General features: G+C 41.6%; 1 protein-coding gene across 1 annotated transcript in view; it reads right to left on the reverse strand.

Annotated features, from left to right (window-relative positions):
- RNF150 (ring finger protein 150) overlaps positions 1-24910 on the reverse strand; it is a 230096-nt gene that overhangs the window by 14469 nt on the left and 190717 nt on the right. The window contains exon 6 of the mRNA XM_070504787.1: positions 23383-23593. Coding sequence (XP_070360888.1) covers positions 23383-23593 — 211 coding nt within the window. The remainder of the gene's footprint in view (positions 1-23382; positions 23594-24910) is intronic.

A 24910-nucleotide genomic window follows, 5' to 3' on the forward strand; every position in this document is an offset into this window, starting at 1 on the left:
CTAATATATTTTGAAATCAGGAAGTGTGAGGTCTCTAGTTTTGTTCTTTCTCAGGATTTTTTTGGCTATTCATGGTCCTTTGAGATCCCATATGAATTTTAAGATTGTATTTTCTATTTCTGCAAGAAATGCCATTGGGATTTTGATAGGAATTACATTGAATCTGTAGATTGCTTTGAGTAGTATGGATGATTTAACAATATTAAATTTTCTACTCCACAAAAATGGGATGTCTTTCCATTTATTTGGGTCTTTTAAATTTCTTCCAGCAATGGTTTCTAATTTTTAGTGTACAAGTCTTTAAATTCCTTAATTAAGTTTATTCCTAAATATTTTATTCTTTTTGATGCTATTGTAGATGAGATTGTTTTCTTAATTTCCTTTTCAGGTTGTTCATTGTTAGTGTATAGAAAAGCAACTTATTTCGTGTGTTGATTTTGTATCCTGCAACTTTGCTGAATTAATTTATTAGTTCTAGCAATTGTTGTTGGAATCTTTAGGATCTTCTACATATTAGATCATGTCATCTGCAAAAAGAGATATTCGAATTCTTTCCTTCTAATCTGGATACATTTATTTTCTTTTCTTGCCTAATTGCTCTGGCTAGGACTTCCACTACTATATTGAATAGAAATGGTGAGAGTGAGCATCCTTACCTTGTTTCTGATCTCAGAGGAAAAGCTTTCAGTTTTTCACTGTTGAATATGATGTTAACTGCAGGCTTTTCATATATGGCTTTTGTTATACAGAGGTAATTTCCTTCTGTTTCTAGATTGTTGGGTGTTATTATTATGAAAGTGTGCTGAATTTTGTCAAATGCTTTTTCAGCATTGAGAAGTTCCTGTTATTTTTGTTCTTTCTTCTATTAATGTGGCGTATTGAATGCTGAGATCTATGACCCATTTCAAGTTAATTTTATGTATGGTGCAAGGTAAAGATTGGTTTTCATTTTCCCCCAGCATTTTTATGTCAATTTCTTGTATTAAATTCCCCTATTTAGAAATACCTAGAGTGATTTCCACTTTCCTGACTGGTCTTTCTGAATATAGGCAATGGGGCTGGGAAGATAGGCTGTACTAAAACTGAAGAGGAATTTGAGCGTCAGGCTAAAGTGTCATGACCTAATTTAACATACATGGATTATATTATGTTTGTGCATAAGAAGTACTTGCTTAGATACATTGCTGAATGATAAACAATCTCAGTTTCCTTATCAGTAAAATAGTGATAATAATGTTTTTTTGGTAGCCTGTAGTAACAAAATTTGGTATGTGTGTGTATAGATACACAGACACACAGACACACACACACAGAGCTTCCCTTCACAGTGTGTCTGGTACATGTTATGCCAGGTAACATGCAGCTAGTATTGTATTTAATATATTTACTGGGAACCTGATTTATTCCTCTCCCATTAAGCCTCTTGGCTTCCTTCCTTGTCCATTAACGTGCTGACGAACAAGGGGTGCCCTTTCTTTCCCTGGCCACTACCCTACTGTTTCTGTTCTGTTCTCTTTCCTCTGCGTTATTGAATGTAGGCTGATGCATTAACATTTCAGGAAGAGCTCATTTGCCATGTGACAGCCTTATCCTTACTGCTTGTACAAGTATCACCCTGTTACAAGATAGTCCAACACAAGAGCCAGAAGAAACTAGAGAACAGGGCTCCGATGGAAACACAAAGTCTAGTTTTAAAGGTCAAGTTGCAGAACACAGCAAAGTAGGGAATCCTTTACTTTCCTCTGGAAGGCACCGGGGAGGGGAGGACAGAAGTAGGAACATACTTTCTTATACATACATTTGCAAAAGGAAGAAGCATTTTAAATAGTGAGTCTGCTGAAATGTAAATTCTTAAGAAGAGCATATGCAAATTATAAAGTAAATAACGCTCAACACTAAACTGGAGACTAACCACTGCCATGAATACATTTGGATCTCCATATGCAGGCATCATTTTACATCAACCTGTTCTACTACCATGGTTGATTTAAGATCCTTAATGCAGGGGGCTGGCCCCGTGGCTGAGTGGTTAAGTCTGCACGCTCCACTTTGGCGGCCCAGGGTTTCGCCGGTTTGGATCCTGGGTGCGGACACGGTACCACTTGTCAGGCCACGCTGAGGCGGTGTCCCACATGCCACAACTAGAAGGATTCACAACTAAAATATACAACTATGTACTGGGGGGATTTGGGGAGAAAAAGCAGAAAAAAAAGATCTTTAATACAGTTTTTGTTTCTGACCATTCTGACATTTACTTCCCCAGAAAGCACGTGGAAAAGCCTGTTTATAAAGTTTCAAGACTTCAAGTCATTTTTTAAGAAGAATCCCTGTTTGCTTCCACCTCTTCCAGTAAGTACTGCATAATTCACCGTTAGCTGGTTTGAGAACAGGTCATGACCTGGTGTTTTGGGGGATGGGGCAGGAGGGGAGGGCTCAAAATGGTGGCATGAATGAGCCCTCAAAAACTGACAGACTCACTCTTAGCTAAAGAAGAGAGGCCTGATGTTTTGACCCAAAGCACAGTTTGATAGCCCCACAACAAATTACTGAAATTCACCTAGATGGATGTGTTAACATGCCTTCCTGGAAAACCTAATGGATTCTCTCTAAAGCATATAATAGCCAAGAGCAGTGCTCCAGTCATGCATGGCATAAAATCATAACCTAACCCATTCCTCTGGCTCACAGAATACAATTTCCAGCTCTTTGTGTTTAGAACAAAAAATGGAATTTGTAATCAGTATTTGGCCATGCAATGGGAATTCCTTGCCATGAGTTTAGGGTGAGAATAAAGCAGACACAAATGAGATAACCTGTTCAACAAGTTGAGGGAACATGGAAGGGCAAAGGGAAGAAGGAGGGACATTAGCCAGGTCAGACATTTGTCCTTCATTCTGCCCCTTGGGGATGGAAATTACTGGTCTTCTAGTCTCTTGTGACTTCTTCTGCTTTGTTTCATAACTAAGCGGATAAAGCTAGGAGAGCCTTACGGTTTACTTAATCACGCGCTCACTTGGTCAATCAAATAAAATGATGGATATAAAGTATTTAGCCCAGTTTCTGGTTCAGAGACACTCTTAATAGAACATAGGCTATCGCGGTGACAATGATAAAGCTGGAGCCGCCGTTTATGTTGTTGTTCACAGTTAGATGAACCCATCCCACCCACTTTATAAGCGAGGAGGCAGACCAGGAACCCACAGTCATGTGGTCGAATAGCACATGCTTAATATGTCAGCGTACGAGATTAGGTCTTCTAACTCCTAAAACAGCTCTTTCCAACTGTTTATTTCCCCTTTGTGAGCACATTTTCAAACTTTTTACCAAAACACCATACTCCCTTTTGATAAACATAAAAATCTTATCCCTTCCCATGAAGGTTTTAAATCCACATCCCCTCACAACCTCGCCCTTGAAAATCACTGCTACCTTTCCTGGAGCCCCACCTGCAAGGAAGATTTTGTTGAACTTTAGAGTCAGTATCTTAAAAGATGATTTACATTTTGTTGTTTTCCAGATATAAAATTAAGTTATTACTTATGGGATGTTTTTCCAGATACACTATCCCCTACCATCAATCACTGGTTCAGAAGGTTGAAATCTTTAAATGCTTTATCTGGGTTTGGTAACTTTTTAAAAATCTCATGCTGTTTTGAAGCAGATTTTATTTTTGGTGGGGGTCAACATTAAAAAACACTACAAGAGTGCAGGGAATAATACAGTAAACTAAGCTACTGTGTCTCCATCACCAAGTGTTGGTGCTTATTAACATGTCACCTCCTCAGAGAAGCTGTCCTTGAGTGTCTCACCTAACAGTCTCTGGTCACTCTCTAACCCCTTACCTGACATTATTTTAATTTTATTTTTGATAGTCCCATCTTGACATTATATTCCATACTTCTTTTTCTTCTGTCTTGTTTAATAGAAGGTAATCCCCAAGAGGTCAGGGACTGACTGCATCACCACAAGCTTCCCCAGCACAGAAAGGAGGGTCTGAATTATACCAGACTCTGAAGAAACACTCGTTGAGTGAATCATGCTATATTCAAGCGCGTCTTTTCAGTAAAAGTAAAAACAACAAATAAAACTACATTAGTTGCCTTTGTACCTTACTTCTAGTTTTATGCCTCCAACAAAGTAACCAGTTTATGATTTGATATGAAGCTTTACAGTACATTTTATACAAACAGCTGTCTGTGTGTATGTATATATGTGTGTGCATGAGGTAATAAATAAATCCATGAACAAGTACTGCTTTGTCTAAGTATTAAATTTCTTTACATAAATGAAACTGCTGTACATGTTACTCTTCAACTTACTTTTTTCTCTCAATCTTGTTTTTCAGATTTAATTATACTCTGTATTTCATTCATTTTAACCACTGTTAACTAGTCATCTAAAAATATGCTATATTTTATTTGTCCTTTTCCCAAATGAAAGACATTCAGGTTATTTATAGTTTTTTACTAGAATAACAATTTTTCCTTGTTCACATCTTGTAGCAGATTCTCCATAAATGTTAGATTCCTTCTCCTTTCTCCTTTTGTTTTCAGAGCTAAGAATACATGGTCACTTTATTCTCTAGAGAAGAAGCATTTTGAGGAGTTTAATGAAGCTCCTAGATGCTATCATTTGTTTTGGTTTTCCAGAGGATAAATATCAGAATAATAAAAGTAATGAAGAGGTGTCAAGTTTTGTTTTTTTTTTTTGAGGAAGATTAGCCCTGAGCTAACATCTGCTGCCAGTCCTCCTCTTTTTGCTGAGGAAGACAGGTCCTGAGCTAACATCCATGCTCATCTTCCTCTACTTTATACGTGGGACGCCTGCCACAGCATGGCTTGCAAAGTGGTGCCATGTTTGCAACCGGGATCTGAACCAGCGAACCCCGGGCCGCCAAAGCGGAACGTGTGCACTTAACCACTGCGCCACTGGGCTGGCCCCGCAAGTATCATTTTTAATCACTGGTCCTAATAAAGATTAATTATAATAACAGCTGGTCACCTGTCTGCACCTACATTGTATTCCATGATTATGGCAGGGGGCAATAAAGGTGGGAGTAACAGCACTGGTAGAAAATGGTAGACTTAACCCATAAGTCTTCTAACACATTTTCACAACTACAATTATTGTTATTTTCCCATCATCATCATCCATTACATCTGCTTTCGTTTATAATATTCTTTTACACATCGGAGCCTGTTTTACAGCAGGCTGCCTGAATCTCAGAAAGGCTAAGTTACTCTCTCAAGGTCTCCCATGGAGCCAGTAAGTGGCAGACCTGGGACTCGAACCCAGCTCTCCTATTCTGGCTCTGGCGGTTTTCATGGTGCTCCATGAAGTCCTAGAGGTCTGCAGAGGTACCCAGGGGTCCTAGCGGCCTGCTGTGGGAGGAATCAGAGAGGCTCAGCAGTGGTGGATGACGACAGTGACGACGATGAAGGTGACAACAGTAACTGGAACAAGGACACCTGAAACAGTTCTTCCCAAACCACCCATCCATCTCCTCCTCCAGCATTTAGTGTAGCAATATTCAGAGGCAGATGATTAATTACTAGCGCAATGAATCTTTGTTGAAGTCACTTATTAAACCCTCCCATTCACTTCACTAATCTGATCTTTATTTCCCTGAAAGACAAAACAAAACGGAGCATCTGGTAGAAAAAATTAACTTCATCAAATGCCTCTCCTTAAGGTGACACAACAAGGGAGGGGGAAGGACCTGTCCTTCACTAGATGCTGTGCTGGGCATCTTTCACTAATTAGCTCAAAAATCCGAAGAGTTTAAACTTATCTCTTTACTACATTTGACCTGTACACAAATAATTGGGTTTGAAAAAGGGTTTTGCTACTAAAACTCAAATTAAAGGAAGGATGTAGCCAATTCTGGCCTTCCACACAATGGCAGTTTGCAACCTGCTCACTCGGTCTCTAGTAAGTGGGTAGGGGCTCTGGGTGACTTGTCCTCTTGGCCTCCAGCAAGTTCCTTCCCACTGGGTAGGGGTGCGGCCAGACGTCAGAGGGTAGTGCTGCCCACCATGATCCCCCTTTTTCCGAAGAGCACCTGTAATCCACAATATTCCTGACACCTGGTTAACAGCACTGCCTTATTTCATTATTTAACATCCCACCCATGGATGCTTTTTCTCTTAACTAGAGTAGACTGTTAGTTCTCAGAGGGCATGGGCTTATTTTGCATAGACACTGCCAAACCTCCATCCCCAGTGCTATACAAACAAAAGAAATACAACGGTTATCACTTGAATGTATTGAATAAATGAACAGGAAGATCTGAAGAAATGTTGGTCTTTTAATGGCTAAAAGCATTGGGGAGGGATCCTCCTGCTCTTCCATTTCAGTGCCATGTGGAGCACACTACACTACGGCACGAGGCAAGCCCATAAAACAGGCCAAGAGAATCAAGATCTAGACCACGCAGTACGTAAATTAAGAGATTCATTTATGTATATGGGCCAGGAAACTTATCCCTGCTCTTCCCAACCCCTCCACCTTAGTGGGTATCTCCTAAGACCATTTTTTGGTTTCTTATTTCTCTTTAATGGTTCCAGAATTATGCTCAGCACCTCCCTGGGAAGAGGGGCCACTTGTGTGGAATTCTGTCCCTGTTGCTGGCACAGGGGAGGGTGTGGCTTGATAAACTTAAAAATGAGGAGATTTGAGGGGCTGGCCCCGTGGCCGAGTGGTTAAGTTCACGTGCTCCGCTGCAGGCGGCCCAGTGTTTCGTCAGTTCAAATCCTGGGCGCGGACATGGCACAGCTCATGGAGCCACACTGAGGCGGCGTCCCACATGCCACAACTAGAAGGACCCACAACTAAGAATATACAACTATGTACCGGGGGGTTTTGGGGAGAAAAAGGAAAAAAAAAATCTTTAAAAAAAATGAGGAGATTGAAAAGGTACTATTTATACTTGGACTATCATGACAGGGTGAAGAAATACGATAAACACAGAATTAGAAAAATGACTTAAAAACTAGCAATTTTCCAGTATTAAGGATGGAAAATCTAAGACAGAGGCATTTCATCCTAATGTGCTCGAATATGTGTTCAAAAGACCAAACCCCCTGAACAAGCCCATGGGGAATTTCTGGAATTTAATGTTGGGGGTTACGGTCTTAGTATTTCCTGCACCAGTCCAAGAGTGATCACTCCTCTCTCTCGTTTGTAAACTAAGGAGAGCTATACAAATCCCTTATGTAGACAAAGCCTTTAGTAGATCTGGCAAATGAGACATATTTTTAAAAAAACAGCACTTGGCAAAGTAACTTCTACATTGTATGCATCTGTTTTGCATCTGTTAGAATCTAAATTTCTTCAGAGAAGGGGCAATTTCATCCTAGCTCAAAATGGGCACTAATAAATATTATACTAAGTCACTGACATCATTGGCAAAATGGCTTTAATTAATGAAACAGGCTTCTAGATTAACTTCCGGTGAGGTCTTCTAGATATTTGCAGAGTATTTTGCAATATCTTTTCTCCTTAGTTATTCTTCATATGTTTTGTGATCTTTGCATAACGGAAAGCCACTTCAACATGTGGCCCAATGTAGATTCTGAATTTTGATTTTTTAAAGGATCATGCTGCTATTTGGAATGACAATTGATGTTTATAATGAGTCCCCTCACCTCTCTCTCTCTTTTTTTTAACCCCACGGTTGGCCTAAATATTTGTCCAGGACAGAGCTCCTGCCTAGCCCCCGTCAATTACTGCATGCTGTATTTATTGTTTTGCCAATGTTTCACAGTAGCACACAACCAAAGAACATTTTGAACTTTTATTTTTGAAGAATCTGCAGCCACAAGCATAGAACACATCCCAAATAGGAGATGCTCTATTGCTGGAGAGATCTTACCATGCAGTCTTCAATGTTTATTCTTTTCCTGCTTTTCCTGCTTGCAAATATTTTATATTACTTTGCCACAGAAGAACAGCCACCTGACACCATTTCTAAAGTCTCCTGTAATGTGGGATGCTTTGTCAATAATGGTAAATACGGTGCAGAGTGGTTAAAAATCCATAAATCCCCAAATCACATACAACCCACTCATCTTGTGGTGAGCTGTCTCCATGGATACCAAGGGAGGAGCTTCAATTCTGGGGAACCCCCAGGGAGAGCAGACTCCCTCACCCCCTGGGACCTGGCAAAAAGCAGCAAGGGTCCTCGAGAACTTTACCTTTATAGACCCTGTTCACTGGAGACTAAGTCCCAGGCTGACTTCGGCTTTCTTCCACTTCCCCAAAAAGAAAATCTTCTGGCAAGGGTAAGGGCTATGGGCAGCATGAGAGCTGGTTGGGATTTCTGAGACTGTTCAAACATTTTCCCCCTCAAAACTTTGATGTAATTACAGAATCAGATGTGAGTATATTTTTCCATTTTATGGCTGCATTTTTTATTATTATTATTTTTTTTGCTGCAGAAGATTGGTCCTGAGCTAACATCCGTTGCCAATCTTCATCTATTTTCTATGTGGGCTATTGCCGCAGCATAGCTTGATAAGCAGTGTGTAGGTCCATGCCTGGGATCCAAACCCATGAACCCTGGGCCACCGAAGTAGAACACACGAACTTAACCACTAGGCCATTGGGTCAGCCTCTACGGCTGTGTTTTTAGAGATAGGGTTTCTCTAAGAGGGGGGATGCATATTTAGCTGCTGAGAGAACCCTGGAAGTAGAAGATGAGCATATCATAAGCATAGACATACATCAGTGTAGAGGCAAAGACCCAGCAATATGCCTAAGAGGATAAAAACATTATTTGACTCTAAGAAATTCGCTATATCCTTTATGAGAGCTAAGTCATGGCTCCACATGTTCCATAACTGTAACTGCTCACAAAGATAGAAAAATAAAAACAAAGAAAGATAGAGTTCCAACCATTAGTACCTCCTTTCAAGTATTCAGCTCTCCAAACATATTTTCTATGCTGTATCTTTGGTGGAAGATTACGCCCCTTAGCCGTTGCCAGCTAATTAGTGCTGTGTGGCAGATCTTAGCTGCCAGGAAGCCCAAGGAACCATAAAATGTAACTTTGTTGCCTTACCCTTTTTCATTTAGCAGTTCATTTTATGACACTAAAGACCTCTTTGCTCAGTAAAATTATATATCTGAGAAAACCAATGGTGATTCTTTGCAAATTCATCTTTTACTCTACTGGATCAAGGATCTATTTTAGTGTCTCAGGTTGTTAAAGCATTTTCTCTAGAGAAAGCACTTCCTTCTACCAGATGATGCTTCTGGAGTTACTGCTTATGCTTAAGATGTAAGTGAATGCTTACACCACAGGGTGTAGGTCACACACCAGGTCCACAATGTTTCCTGAGCAAAGGAGCAATTATTCTAACAATAAAAAGGCAGTGGCCTCTGCCCACCTAGCCATGTTGGCTGCCAGGATTAAACCCCATCAGGATCACAAACAAGGCAGGACTGAACAAAAATGGACTTGTATCCTCTATGGATTTTCTTTTGAGATTGGGATCCGTGTCACAGGGACCATGTATGCATGGATAGACTGTGTGGGGTCTATGAAGGATCCACCCAAGGACCAAACACGTAACATTGCACTCAAGTGTCCAGCTGGGAGATTCCCAAAGCTAAGGCAACAAGAAATAGGTGAAGTTAGTTGGGTTGAAGAGAATGTTCCAACTCCAGGGCCTCTGAATAAAATTACTATCAGGGATGCAGAGAAAATGTAAATGGATGGTAGGGAGAAGACAACACTTAGGATGTGTGAGTCGTCTGGGGTCTATTTTCCTTGGGCAGGCATCCTAGGGGCAGTGACACAAATTTTCAAACTCTGGTTTTAGAAAGAATTGGTAAGAATCTCAATTCTCAGCCCACCTGAAAATTGTGGTCTAGCAGATGTGGGGTGGGGCGCAGGGCTCTGCATTGCAATTACAGCCCCGGTGGGTATTCAGAGCACACTCGAGAAATTCCAGTGTGTTGGAAAGAACGTGGACTTTGGAGGGGGTGACCGAGCTCTCACCCCAGCTGCCATTTACTCAAGGTGTGACTTCTGGTGAGGTTCCTTGACTGCTCTCCACTTCAGCATCTTATACATACAAAAGTGATAGTAATTGTAAAGGTTAAATAAAATATGTAAAGAAAGCTCTCTGCAAGATCCTTGGCACATGGCGTTTGCTTACTAGTGTCTGAGTTTCCTCTACCTCTTCCTCTGTAGTTAACAAGAAAGAACGTTTTTTGAATGCTTGTTACAAACTAGGCACTTTTCTAAAGAGTTTTCATTACCTTTAACCCATGAGGTAACTGTTCTTACTACTTCCACTTTACAGAGGAGGAAAGGGAGGCACAGAGAGGTTGAGTAGTTTGCCTAAGGTTACACAGGCAGCGGGTGGCAGGGCTGGGCCTTGACTTAGCTCTCCTGCTGTGAACTTACATTATTTTCAGGGGTATGAATGAGGGACAGGAAATTTCAAGACCTCTCTCTGCTGTCTAATAAAGACCCACCCTTTACTTCCCAGCACCTTTACCATCTGTCATGTCCCCTGATGCCTCACCAGCTGAAGATGATACTCTCGTTCAGAGTGAACACAGACACATACAACTGTGAATTGGCTGTAAAGTGTATTGTTCTGTCGAGGGCACAGGTGCTAGGAATACACGGTACCTAAAATGAGGGGCTGCCTAACTGCTAGAGGCACATTTCCTTTTCCCAGATATTAGAGAGCCTCTAGGTCCATCAAAGAAACAAAATGATACATAAATTTGTTTGGGGAGCGGTTCTCTCTCTGATGAGCCAAGTTAGAACTAGAGTTTCATTTCCAGCAGCAATAAATGGAGAATCACAAGCAGAAACTTCAGTTATCCCGCTGAAAATGGTTAACTACTGTGATGTGAAGTTGATGGCATGAGTCATATGTATGTGTGCACACATGTATGTCATATCAATGTACAGATGTGCATGTGTGTAAAATACCGCTTGAGGTATGTACACATGCTACATACGATATGCAGGTTTGAACAGGTGTGTATGCATATGCGTCTGTGCGTATAGGCAGGTGCAGTGTTCTTGGCACACGTGCACACACACGCTTCCACATATGCATGCCTGTGCGTACACACATGTATGTGTTTACTTATCCAACTGCAAGAATCTTCCTCAACTGCATAACAGGGAAGACATGCTTTTTAGTCCACTGTGTTCCCGCTTGAACTTTGATTTCCAAATCCAATTTTCTAATTAACTTCTTATTTAAATAACAGTTGCAGTATTATTATGGTATTATTTTTCCTTAAAAAATACAGTCCACTGTTCTGGTTGCACAGCAGGAGTTTAAGTGCAGCCAATACTTTCTTGTGCTGACAGCTCTGATGAAGGCATAAGTCTTTATTTATATATATGAATGATTTGACAAAAAAATTTTGATGGAACTTTAGTCCGTAAATCTACTCGTTGTTCCTTCCTGCTGTGAACATTAGTTACGGGTGGGAGTATTAATTGTGGATGCTGTCACTTAACAGGCACACGCACACATACAGTGGCACTGCATGATTTTACCAATAGGGATTATTTTCATAAGACCTAACAGGAAATTTGAAACAGTGATCTTCCCTTAGACACCAGTGCATGTGGAGGAAGTACTGCTGCCCTGAAACTGTCCCTAGCTTTGGGGTCACAGAGCTGTGAACTGCAGAGGACATGCCTTGGCTCAATGGGCTGCCACGACTCAGGTCCTGCCAACTGCCGCCATGAAGGGAAAGAGGCCCAGGATTGCTGCTTCTTGCAACTTTTTCTAGCTAGAAATTCAGATTTGTATGTAAAACTTTACCATATTTAAGTGTTGGCTACTAGTTGAATGTATTCAGAAGCATTCTCAGGGCCAAACCCAACTCATCTGCAGGCAGAAGGAGTCACATGTGACATCAGTTTGCCACCTCTGCCTAGAACAATTCCTGGGAATTCCTAGAGATTTAATTCCTAGTGGTTTTGGCTGATGAGCCAAGGTCCTGGGCATTGGTGGTGGTGTGTGCATGGACATGGATGTGTACATGTGAGAGTGTAGGCACATGTGTGTATGTGTGTGCGTGTATGCATGCATGTGTGCGTGTAGGGAACCTGGCTTGATGCTCAGCCTGGTGTGCTGGTGTGTGCTCCACAGGAAGCCTCCAGAAGGAGGAGGAAGGACCGTCTTCCTATCATCCTGGCATTCTCAGACTTACCCAGACCAAGTGGAATCTGACCTGACTGGTAATCACCACAGCTGTGTCCCAGATGGAACCATGAGGGAGAGTTTGGCTAAATCACTTAACCACAATATATTTTCTTTTCTCCAGAAGTTTCCCTGCAAATTCTTCCCCCAAAGGGCGGAAGGAAGTGCAGTAAGGACCACCGCATAAGTGGTAAGTTAGGTACATCTGTATTTTAAAAGGTCTCCTAGCAGATTTTCTCTTTGGGGATGTGAGACTGAATTGCCACAAACTTGGAGGTTTCTATCAATGGGTACTCTTAAAATTTTTGCTCCAAACTGTTCCCTGAGGTTTAACTTACAAACACAAAAAGAACATCAAGACTTAGTAAATTTGAAATGAGTAATTTTTCCACAGATATTCGTCTGTAGGTCTGTAAACTCAAAACGCTAAGATTATTGGTAAGCCCACTGTCTGTGGAGTATAACCAGTACAGAGCCACGTGTAGAAACACATAATTACGACTTTCTAGGAACTGACACTAATGGGTTGTTGACTGATGGATGGGCTGCCTAGTAGTGATGCTGCTAACCTGAGAGGTTTCTCTGTAAATGGTGTTATAAGGACAGCCATTATTTTATATGAGATCATGGTAATAAAGAGTGCAGTTTATAACTCAGTAGCACTCAAATGATCAATTAGTGAAAAAGATAAATAACTAGAAGCAAGCATGCAGTTCTGGCTCAGGAAGTAAAGTAATTACGGTAATTGAAGACGAGCAAGGTAATGTCAGTTTTCATCCCCACAGGCAGATGGTTTAGGATACAAGCTAGAGCTCTCAGGCCTTGGAATCTATCTGTGAAGGGGACTGTGTAGATATTTTTACAATATCAAGACATTTCAGTTGCACCAATGAGTACTTGGGACGTGTCAGTCCAATGTGTGTTCTCATGGCGAGGTGGTGTGTGGAGTGGGGAGAGAGGTAACATTCATGATTTATTGAATGCCAGGCACTGAGCCAGCAGCTGCATAGACATCAATTGATTTCACCCTCACAATAAACCTGTGAGGTGGATTTTATTTGGACAATTTTAAAGACGAGGAAATCGAGGCCCAGGGAGGTTAAGTGAGTTGGCCACAGCTACTAAGTCAGTGTCCAGCCAGGACTTGAGCCCAGATCCGTCCAATGCCAAAGTCAGCCAGTTTCCCCCAGCCTATATTATCTCTCTGTAGGGTCACCTTCACTCATCATGGGTTAATATAAAATAATAAAAATAGTGCTGATGGTATAAAACAAAAATGAAGGGCGTCATTTAAGCTGCACTGGTTTCTGGGCTCTTGGTTTTATGATATTTCCCGGGCATCTGCAGAAATTGATGCACAGTCAGGCATTAGAGTCTTTCCCCATCACATTTCCCTTTGCTGTTGTTTCTGCCACTTCGTCTCTCTCCACTGCTTTTAATCCCCTGTTTCTGCTGTGGAGCACAATATCAATAATGATAAATAATAAATCATCAATCCATTTCTACAAGACATTAGTCTCCCTCTTTCCTCGTGATGGGGGACCAGGCTAGCCTTTGTGCTCCTGTCACATGGGAATAGGGTCACAGTGTTGTCCAGAGCAACTGGCTTCTAGGGAGGCTCATTTACTGGTGCCTCAGTTCAGTTTGAATATCCATGCAAGAATATATATATATTCTTTTCATTAGCAGACAAAGTGCAAATATATATTGCAACACAGTCTCTTCCATCTCCTAACTATTGCTATTGTTTGTTTCTTTTAAAATTCAGCATGTTCATTCATTCATTCAACTGATGTTTACTGAGTCTAACTGTATGCCACGAACTCTGCTGGATTTTGGAACATGAAGATGAAAAGCCAGAGTCCAAACCCTTTAAGGACCTATAAGTTTAGTGGGGTGATAGACAATTTCTTAAGAAATTGTAACAGAATTGAAAGGAGATAATTGTAGGTGAAGCGGCACCAGATTCCGCTTGGAGTAGCACAGAAGACATCTCAGAGAATACAGCAGATGAGACGTGCTTGAAGGGTACGCATGACTTGGAAGGTGGAGGAAGAGGCGTCAGGAACAGTGTGTCTGGAACCACTAGTGGCTTAGAAATGCTTCTGTGTAAAGTGTCAAGTGGGAGTGGTGTAAAATCTGGGAGAGACATGCAGAGGCCAAATGCTTCATGATTTGTTGAGATTAGTCAGCTTCAGATCTGAACTCAGAGGTGATAAAAATGTTTTGATCAAAATGGTGACAAGATCAGATTTCAACAGATGATTACCCAGGAAGCAAGATGAGGACAGACTGGAGGATGGTAAGACTAGAAACAGAGGGAGTGAAATGGCAAAAATCAAGGTTGGAGATGATAAGGTCTTGAATGATAGCAGTGGCAGAGAGAAATGGCACATGGAGACAGATTTAAAAGGCAGAATGAACACGGGTTGGTGACTGCTTTACTGTGGGGGGCAATAGAGTGGAGTGAATATAGAGTAGCCCCAAGTTATTGGCTTGAGCACTGGGGAGTAATTTCACTATAAAAACTGAAGTCACTAGCTTATAAAGTAAGCCTCTGCATTAGTATATTGCATGTATAATACAAACATGCATGCAAAAAGGAAATAGTCTTAAAAGTTTGGTACTATACACATTTTCTGAAGTCAAGTATTCTGTGCAAGGCCAATATTTTCACCACAGGAAAAAGCACCTTTTTCTGGGGTGGGGGTGGATGCTAATACAAAATGTGTGTATACCGAGTGTAAATGTGTGTATATGTGATTCACATACACTGTGAATCCCGGAACTGGGGTCCAGTGAGAGGGGATTTCTTCTTCAATTTGGGACCAACAACTCTGAAAGTGGTACTTGTACCTTAGTACCTTTACTTGTAAAATGGAAGTAATACCAATTCCAAACGATGTCACAGAGTTTTGTTTTTTTACTACTTCCCTGAGAAAATGAGACAATATATGTGGTATTTACTATAAAAATAAAAAGCAGTATAAAAATGCAACATACATATGTATGTATAAACCTTGGGACGAAATAGCAAAGTGTATTCGCATACACGTAAGTACATAAACACAGCCTTCACACCTACACCACTATCTACTGAAGAAACACAGTGCTTTTTGCTAGTATTATTTGCTCATTGTCTAGCATCAGTATTAAAACATAATAAAGAAGAGCTGCTCTGCCTAGCATTTTGGTTTACATGACTTGCCACCACAGTTATTGTTAAAATCGACACTAAAGGCAGTATCAGAACCAGGTGGGAACTGTTTTAAGAGCCTCTGTGAGCAGAAGTCCATAACGTTCCGAGGACAGGGTCCACTGTGTGTCGGAATCCTAGAAGGAATCTGGGCTATGCTGTGCTGCTCTTCCAGCTGCCTACACCCACTGTCTTCTCAATCATTCATTTTATATGGAGCTGGGCAGATGCTACAGTCTCGTTGTGACCCTCTATAGTCTCAAACAATGTGGCAGTAGGGAGAGAGCTCAGGGCAGAGTTCCTTGCTAGGTGGGCTTAGTGGTGCTGAAATAAAGGCAGGAAGGAGGGCTTGTAAGTGAGGATGCAAGAGCTTGATTGTACCTTTCCCAGTGAGACTGAGAAGGGTGCCAAGAGAGGGACTCTGACTTTAATCACAGAGTTATGGAACTGGAAAGGATCTCAGAAATCATCTGCCAGTACAGTGCCTTATTTGACAATTGAGGAAATGAAAGTGCAGAAGGGTTATGTGACTTGCCCAAGGTCACACAGCTAATTGGAGGCCACATCAGGACTCAGGCCCAAATTTCCTGCCTCTGGCTAGTGGTGTTTCCATTGTATCATCTTGCTTCAAGTAGCTCCAGTAATGTTTTGGTAGTTATGCTGTTTTTTTTTTTCTTTTTCTCTGAACCACTGAATTTCATTTCTGAAATATTTTGGCTTACAGAACCGAGACACTCAATTTTCAGAGCCAATTCTTATGTCATCCAAAAGGCATTTTTGGCTGTTCCTGTTTTCTTAATCTCTGAATGATGGGACTTCCCTATGATTTGCTTTAGAACTGAAATGCAAAGAGAAACATTATCTTATTGACACTGGATACTGCTCAAACTTTGAAAAAGTACTGACCCTCCAATTGTGCTTCCTGCCATCAGCTGTCACCTCCTGCTGAGCTCCATGTTCAGTGTGACAATGTCTGGTAAAATGCAGATCTGCTCAACAGCCCTTTCCTGAGCTCACTCTTGTAACAGCTGCTGAGCCTCAACACATACAAAAAGCGAGACAGCCTTGGGAGGAATTAATCAAACTGGAGATTGTGCTATCTGTGAGCAACTCAGAGCATCTGAGACAATCTCCCAGCAATGGATGGATTTAGTCTGCTGGCTGAGTTACTTCATTTCAGGAAGACAAGTTTCTTCCGAGTGGATGGTGTGTGTCATGCCCAGGCTGAGTGCTCCAAGCAGCAATATATCTGTAGTCTAAATTGATTAATTCTCTCACAGGCTGTTTGTGAATCTGCAGATCCTCAATACTCCCTTTCAGAGGCACCAGATGCACAAGAGAGGGAAAAAAAACCCTGGGAGTCTGGCCCTGAGTGGGCTCTGTTGGTTTGGCAAGGGCTTTTCATTGGGGAGCAGCATTATCATGGTAAACCTGGTGGCTTGTGGATTGGATAGTTGCCACCTGGGTCACTTGATGTTCAAGGCACGTGCTTATGGGAAAGATTTTTGCTCTTCATAACAGCTGTCCCTCTGTTGAAGCTATCACTGAGCTGGTGAGCTGAGGGCTCAGAAACAAGGGAGAGATGTTGTTCCAGGGACCTGGCACATTATGAGGCATGGGAAGGACTGTGGGAGCAGTGTCACAATCTGCAAATGCTCCCTTTTGTATAGAAGTAGTCCGCCATGGCTTAACTATTTCCTGAAGGGGAGACGACAGTGGGGTCTAAAATCTTAAAGGGTTGGCTGATTCTGTTGTCTGCCGCAATGGAATATGCTCACAAATCAAAGCAATTATCTTTCCAGGGCTAATGTGAATCTTATGGGCACCAAGGGAGATCATTCTCTGCTGGTTCCAGCCAGCATATTTATCCACAGTCAAGGGTAGCTACTTTGCCATTTCAGGCTTTGATGCAAGCCAAAAAAGCAGACGTGGCTACTTACTCTCGTCCTCCCTCATAAACAGTGGAATGCTTTATCTAGATATGTTTATTTCTGGAGGTACCAGTATATTTTGCAGTCACATAAAACCTGGAAATTGCTGCTTTGCAGATGTAGCAAAGCGTCGTTGCACATTTGAAGCAGAAATGTGATGTTCGTGCCAACTCTCCCTTTTTCTCTCAGTTGTCTTGACTCAGAGGTTCAAAATCGGGTGCCCTGGGAAGGTCCTGAATACAAGCTCTTTTGTTTTCATGTCCAAGTTGTGGTTGGAGCAGGCCTAGGGGCATTTAAATCTTTTGAATATAAATGTTCTGACCACATCAGTTGCTCCCTAAATAATAAATATAGAACTTGAAAATTACAAGAGTGGATGTCATTTCTGGCCTCATTTTAAGAGAATGTGATTTAGGAATGAAGAATCTCCAGAGAGGTTTATACTGAGTTCCTCAAAGAAGAGAAAACAGGTCACTTCAGACACTACACACAAGTCTCTGAATGAACGCTTTGGAAGTTTGTTCCATAATCAGTCCAGAGCATGGGTCCCTGGAGAGCTCCTGATGAGTGGAGCGATAGCTGTTAACAGCTTTTTTTCTGAAAAGGACTTTTTTCTGGGCTGCAGTTTCAGCTGTGTTTTAATAATTATTTTTGTCTCGTGAGTGGATTTTGAAGAGTATGAGCATATTTTTTCTCAAAAAGGTTGACCTATCTCTAGTTCTTTGAAAAAAGACCAAAGTTTAGTAGAGATATCAGCTAAGAATGTGGGCCTCCGGGGAAGGTCATCGAGACATTCAGGAACTGAGTCTCTGGAACTCTCATGGGACTCTTCCTGCCTCAGTTTCCACTGAAGAGACGTGGACAGCAAAGAAGGATGAGATGGCATCTCCCACCTCCACCCGCGCTGCTCTTGCTCCCGCCCCACTGCCGGATATATAATGTTTATGAAGGGAAACCTGTTCTGTGATTCCTGACCCTATTACCCTTTTTGAGACAATAAAAGGGAGAAAGAGGAAGGTGGGGATATTGGTAAAGAGACTGACCGTGGATACAGTACTGTCATGCTGAATGCCACTCCTACAGCAAAAAGTGTGGGGAAGGTCTGCCACCCACGCCCAGTGAGGGGTTACTGCAAGAGAACCCCAAGGGGATTCCGAACTGTGTTTCCTGTAGGTGGGACTCAGAGAGAATTGAGTCAAGCCTTAGAAAAGCTGCAGCTGACTGTGGACGCAGGTCTCCTTCATGCCTGGCTGGAGTCTGGAAATAGGAGAAGGATGGCCTGTGAGGGGTAAGAGGCTGGAGACAGCTGCTGTACTGGAAAGGACTGTCAAGGCAGGGGACGTGTGAGTGTCCCAGAGGTGGCCACAAGGGGGAGAGAGCAGGAGCAGGACTGGGCTCAACTTGGGCCCTATCCAAAAGGACCTCTTGGAGGGTAGGGGCACTTCAGACGACAGAGGCTACAAGTGGAGGGCTGGATGCACAGGGGCTGCAGGCGGCCTTGTGTGTAAGCGACAGAGAGCCCTCTGTCCTGAGTCACAGGAATTATAAGGGAAAGGGCCCTGCAGAAAAACAATTCTTTTGTCTGTGTTTGGAACCTAACGGGACTCAGAACTGTCAGTTAATTAAGTGTGAGCAGAAAATTCCTGCTGGAATTTTCATCCAGGGGCAGGGGAATATTACAACCACTTAACACAGTTGTGGCAGTGTAGCAAAAAGAAAGATGCATTTTGAATACATCAAAACTCATGTTTGCTCAACACATTAGATGCACTATACTTCCCTCAAGGATCAGAGTCGACAGGAAGTTTCCCAGAGGAAACCCACCCCACATTTCACTTCAACTGGCCAAGTTTTAGCCTACATACTAATTCACGTGTACCGCTTCCTTCTGTCAAGTTTGAAGACCAGATCTCCTGGCCGAACACATTATGCCATGTGCTCCTCAGAATGTATTGGGGCAGATTTGAGATATCATGATTCCATCCATCTCCACATCCCTTTCCGGCCCCCAGCTCACCGGACCCCTCCACCCTCTACCCTATGGGCCCACTGTTGGTTCCTTCTAGTTTGAGGTGGAAGGGGTGGCAAGTGGGTAATGATCTAGAGGCAGGACCGGAGGCCTTGTGTAGTGATTCAACAAAGGAAATGGATGGTGGTGTCAACAACTTCCTTCAAAAAGAAAGGGGAGGTTTCAGACCCTCTTGAGAAGATGGAGAGTGGCACTGTATGTTTTTGTGAAGGAGTAACAGAATCTTCTTCTTTTGTCTCTTTCTCTAGCTCCTGTCTGGAGTCTCTGAACACAAAAGACTGTTTGTTTAGCTGTATTTTCCTTTGGTCCCGAGGAGCTTTTTTCCCTGCTGAAGCAAATCCAACCATCTGCAGCCCGGGCTTGGGGAGCCAGGAGACAAAGTGTATTTTTGGTGCAGTCAAGCATGCAGATAACAACTCGTGAGGGACACTTGGACATTCTTACAAATGACCCCTCGCATGGAGGTGGAAGGCAAACACTGTGTGATTTGAGACTGCCAAGCGAGGTTATAAAAGGTGGAATGTCAGAAACATTAAAGATATGCAGACAAGAACGTCTTTCTCTCCAAATGTCAGACTTGCAACAAGTTTGGAGTTCCTTTGCTTTGTAAATGCTTTTCCTTTTTTTTTCCTCCTGGGAGCTGAAGATGATCCTTCAATGCCAGATTTTTCCATCTCCACTCTACAGGCAATCTGTTCTGCACCTTCCCCTTGAGTGCTGAAATGACTTTTATGTGCATTGGATCAACCATACACCAACATTATTTGACGGGAAAGAAAGAAGAGAGGTAGAGATGAGAATGCACATAGGAATGAACAAATTTTTGATTTTTCAGAGATTTAGAAAAAATGAAAGAAAAGAATAAATAAAGAAATGAGAAGGGAGCGAGCAACTGTGTTCATTTTCTCCCCTTGTTCATCCTCTGAGCATAAGGAAGCTAAGTATGGGGCTCTGGAGAAAGACGGTCCTTTGAATTCCAGCACCACCTGTCACTAGCTTATGACCCTGGGTCAGTTACTTTTTTTTTTTGAGGAAGATTAGCCCTGAGCTAACTACTGCCAATCCTCCTCTCTCTTTTTGCTGAGGAAGACTGGTGCTGAGCTAACAACCATGCCCATCTTCCTCTACTTTATATGTGGGACACCTACCACAGCATGGCTTTTGCCAAGCAGTGCCATGTCTGCACCTGGGATCTGAACTGGTGAACCCTGGGCCGCCAAGAAGTGGAACATGCAAACTTAACCACTGTGCCACTGGGCCGGACCCTGGGTCAGTTACTTTAATCTCTCTCTGCCTCTGTTTCTGCATCAGTAAAATGAGGATAAAAATAATATTTACCTCAGAGGGTTGTTGTGAGCTAATATATGTAAATGGCTTAAAAAGGTGCCTGGTATATACTTGATACTATGTATTGGTTAACTATTATTATTTCCTCATTTTCTAGTAATTGTCTAGGTCTGTAGAGATGTGAGGCAGGAAAGGATAATGTAAAGAAAAGTCAGGTCCAACCTCCACTGGGTTATTTGTGATTTGTAGCAATATTGTATCCCAATGACACTTATTTCTCCATCCACATTTTTTTAGACAGCATCATCGAGTTGGTTACAATAATGTTGATGAGAACTTGAATCTTTCTCTTATTTATTCACGCATCTGTATTTGTTCATTTATTGATTATTTGAGTTAGGGCACTAGGCAATTTACAAACCTGTAGAGAGCAGAGAATTTTCCCCTTAAGGCATCTACAGTCATTTGGTTAATGGCATAAACCATTAACATCTAATCAGAATGATTATGTTCGGAATATTCTGTTAAATCCCAATAAATAAAGCTAATCAGAATTCAGAGGTCTAGGAAAAATATTTTGTGAGAAAAATTCAGTTTCTGTACTAAGAGACTGATATCTCTAACCATATTCATACACGCCATCAGTCTTCAGACTATAGCTGTGGTCTCATGCCTCCCGCCTCTTCATCTTTATCAATATCTTCTTTTGAAATTACCTGGCATTTTCCCTTCTGTTGTAAACAGAAGCCCCTGCTTTGAGCTCCAACTGAACCCTTTCACTCAAGTCCTTCAGTAAACATCCCCTTGACACCTGCTATGACCTAAACACTCTGTCTATTTTAGGCAAAAAACAGTTTAGGGATTGTGAATTATATGGATACAGACCATAATTTTCTATTGCATTTTTAGATACATATATATATTTTCTTGGTGAGGAAGACTGGTCTTGAGCTAACATCTGTTGCCAATCTTCCTCCTTTTTGCTTGAAGAAGATTGTCACTGAGCTGATATCCATGCCAGTCTTCCTCTATTTTATGTGGGCTGCCACCACAGCGTGGCTTGACGAGTGGTGCTAGGTCCGCACCCAGGATCTGAACCTGCAAACCCTGGGCCACTGAGGTGGAGCATGTGAACTTAACCACTATGCCACGGAGCAGGCCCCAAAAGCTATTATTAAAATGAACTTTACCCATTTACTTTTTTTTTAGTGTGGGTATAGAAAATTTTAAATTACATATGTGGCTTGCATTATATTAACACTAGACATAGACAGTACCACCCTAGACCTTTAAAACAAAGGGGTGGAAATCTATCTTTAAGGACTTTTAAAGTCTAACGGTCAAAGTTTGAATACTGAGGTCCTTATGCCTCTGAAAGTCAAATTTTCAAAGTTAAAACTCTTACCTACCCAAAACTAATAAACCTTGCGCTGACAGACACTTACCTTACCAGCAAGTTCCACTTGAAGCTACTTTGTCGAGGTCCTATGAAAGTTCTATTGTTGCAATACTCAACTTCCAACCCCTATGGTATTGTTTCAACTATATCATAGAGGATTATCAGGAAATATACCAACATGTTAAGATTGATTACTTCTAGAAGTGGGGTACTGAGCGATTTTTGAATTTTTTAATTCTTTTCTTCATCTTTCAATCTTTCAACAATGAGGACTGTTGTTTCATCATGAGAAAAACGCATACCTTTGAATTTCAGCATGAATAATTTTATAAATTCTATAAATATCACAAATATGTAAAAAAAAAAAAAAAAAAGGAGGCCAACTTAAAAGGAAATACCCCAAAATGGTTTAATCTGCTTGTCTATATTTCCAAATTTTCTATAGTGAACAGGTTATGTGTATCAAGGGAAAAAATATACCTTAGTTAAAAATTGCAATATCCACCCACCCTTTGAACCTTCAACCTAAATTAATTTGCAGGCTGATTTTCTTAGAATTTTTGAAGCTTTTATCTCTACTGTATTAGATTGAAGAGAAGATGCTTTAGGATTTAGCTTCAATTTTGATGCCAATTTTAATATTTTTATTAAATTTTTTTAGTAACAATTTATTAATCAGTTTATTTAATAACAGCTATGTTAATATTTTTATAACCACCATCAAACAGGACAGTATTTAGTTAGAGTCTATGCAGGAGAGGGCAGAGAACCCCAAAAGATATATTAATGTGCCAGTGTCAGGAGTTTAGGTTGTACTGCAAAGATGCCCATCCAAATGGGTGCCATTTACAGCCGAGACCTGCAGAAACAATGAGAGCACCCTCCTGCATGCAGCCCAGACCAGCTCACCCAGCCATGCACACACTCAAGAGGGCTCAAGGGCGTGCGCGCACACACATGCACATGCAGGCACACACACAGCACAGTGAGTGGCTTTGGACCCTATTCCCCTCCCACTGAGAATACCTTGCAGTTGCTTTTCTCAGCTGCCCTCCCCTCTCAGAGGCCAAACCCACCACCCTAACCACCTCAAGTACCACGGGGTACCTGCAGTGCTGTGGCGGGTGTACCCCAGTCTCTGTGTGGGCAGGCAAGACAGAGTCAGGTCTGCTGGCTGCCCTGCCGGCTCTGGAAAGAGTTGGGCTTCTAAAGGCCTGTCAGGTATGACTGTTTAGCCTGGCAGTGTTAGACTCATTTAACTTCTTTTCTTCTTGAGGAAAAGTGTCTTTTTCCAATTGCCACGAGGCAACAGCCCTTTGGACTATGGCACTTAAAAGCTCAGCAGAACTTACTGTTGGTAGTATAGATGACTTCTCCCTCCTGTGGGGTGGAATCTGTATCCTGGACCACCTGCAAGGCTCCCACAGTCCGGACAGCAGGGTCCAAAGTGACCGAACTTTCATTTACGGTTGTGTCGCTGGCGCCTGTGATCTGGTTGGTTGGTGGACCTCCCAGAGATCCCTCGAAGTCGGTGGGCAAGTCGTCCATGCAGTCAGCATTGGGCTGCCAGAAGTAGAAAAGGATCTATTCTTAGCGTATGTCATCAAGTTAGAGATGAAGTGTCTACAGCCTAAATATTTTGTCTTGATGGAAAACCAAGTTATTTACTGTTTTCTTTCTGAACCACTTTATTTAAAAATATTCCACATGTAGTTTCTGTAATTAACATGAAAACATCTCCCCAAATTTTCTTTCCAAAGGTTCTGTTTCGATCTAATCCACAGTTTTAATTCCAGGAATAGCAATATACAAATGTTAATATAATTACTCAAGGGGAATAACATTTATTTATAATGATAGTCCTTCCTTATATATAATGTCTACACCACATATAGGAAGTAGTTGACAGCCTGATAATTATCCCCAAAGACCCATGCATTGTTTGCAAATACAGCGATGACATGAGATGTGGATAGAATCTGACTCATTGTGAACTGTTAATCAGAGATACACACATACACACAAACCCACATACACACAAGCACAGAATGAGGCTATTTAGTTGTTGTTAAACATAAGCCAGAAAAACAGCTGTAGAAGAAAGCCCTATTTACTTAACATGCAATTGATCACACAGTTGTCAACTCCTCTAAATTAAAAGCTTAGAATCATAAAACTAGGGTGAGACAATCTAGTTTAATTATCCACTCGTTGCAAGACTCTTTCCCTTCGATATCCCTGACAGCTCCCTTTGAACAACATAGAAATGGGAGCTCTTTGCTTTGCAAGGCAGCCTGTGTTGACCAGCTTTGGTAGACTATTCTATCGTTGGCCAGTTTTGCAAGTTTTACTCTTTGTCTTAGTTCTGCTGTTTGAAGTGATACTGAATATATTTATACCTCTTCCACAAACAACTTTTAAAATGACTTTTAGTTGTTATGCCTCTGCCCAAACTCATAAAAATTATTTTTAAAAGTTGGCGGTGGAGAGATATGGTCTTGAGAAATACTCAAAATAGATATTAAATATTTTTGCTCGGGTCTGAACATCAACATTGCCTTGAGTGATAACAATTACTACATGGTTTTGTACTCCCAAGGGATAAGGACGAGGATGGGGAGGATTAGATGAAGAGAATTTGGGCTGACACTGATTAACATCACAACGGCTAAAAAGTTCAAAGTTCACTAAAAGAGAAACTCTATAACTCGTGGACTCATTGGGATCGCAAAGCAAGAAATCCAAAGAGCTGGACTCGTGTCCTGGCTTTTCTGCTCTTAAACCAGTCTCCTGAGCTCCACACCTGTATTTGGAAATCTCCATCATCCCACAAATCCTCAAATTCAGCTCATTTCCTTTTCTCTGTATTGCTTCTTCTTT

Source organism: Equus asinus, chromosome 3 (genome assembly GCF_041296235.1).
Source record: "Equus asinus isolate D_3611 breed Donkey chromosome 3, EquAss-T2T_v2, whole genome shotgun sequence".
NCBI lineage: Eukaryota > Metazoa > Chordata > Mammalia > Perissodactyla > Equidae > Equus > Equus asinus.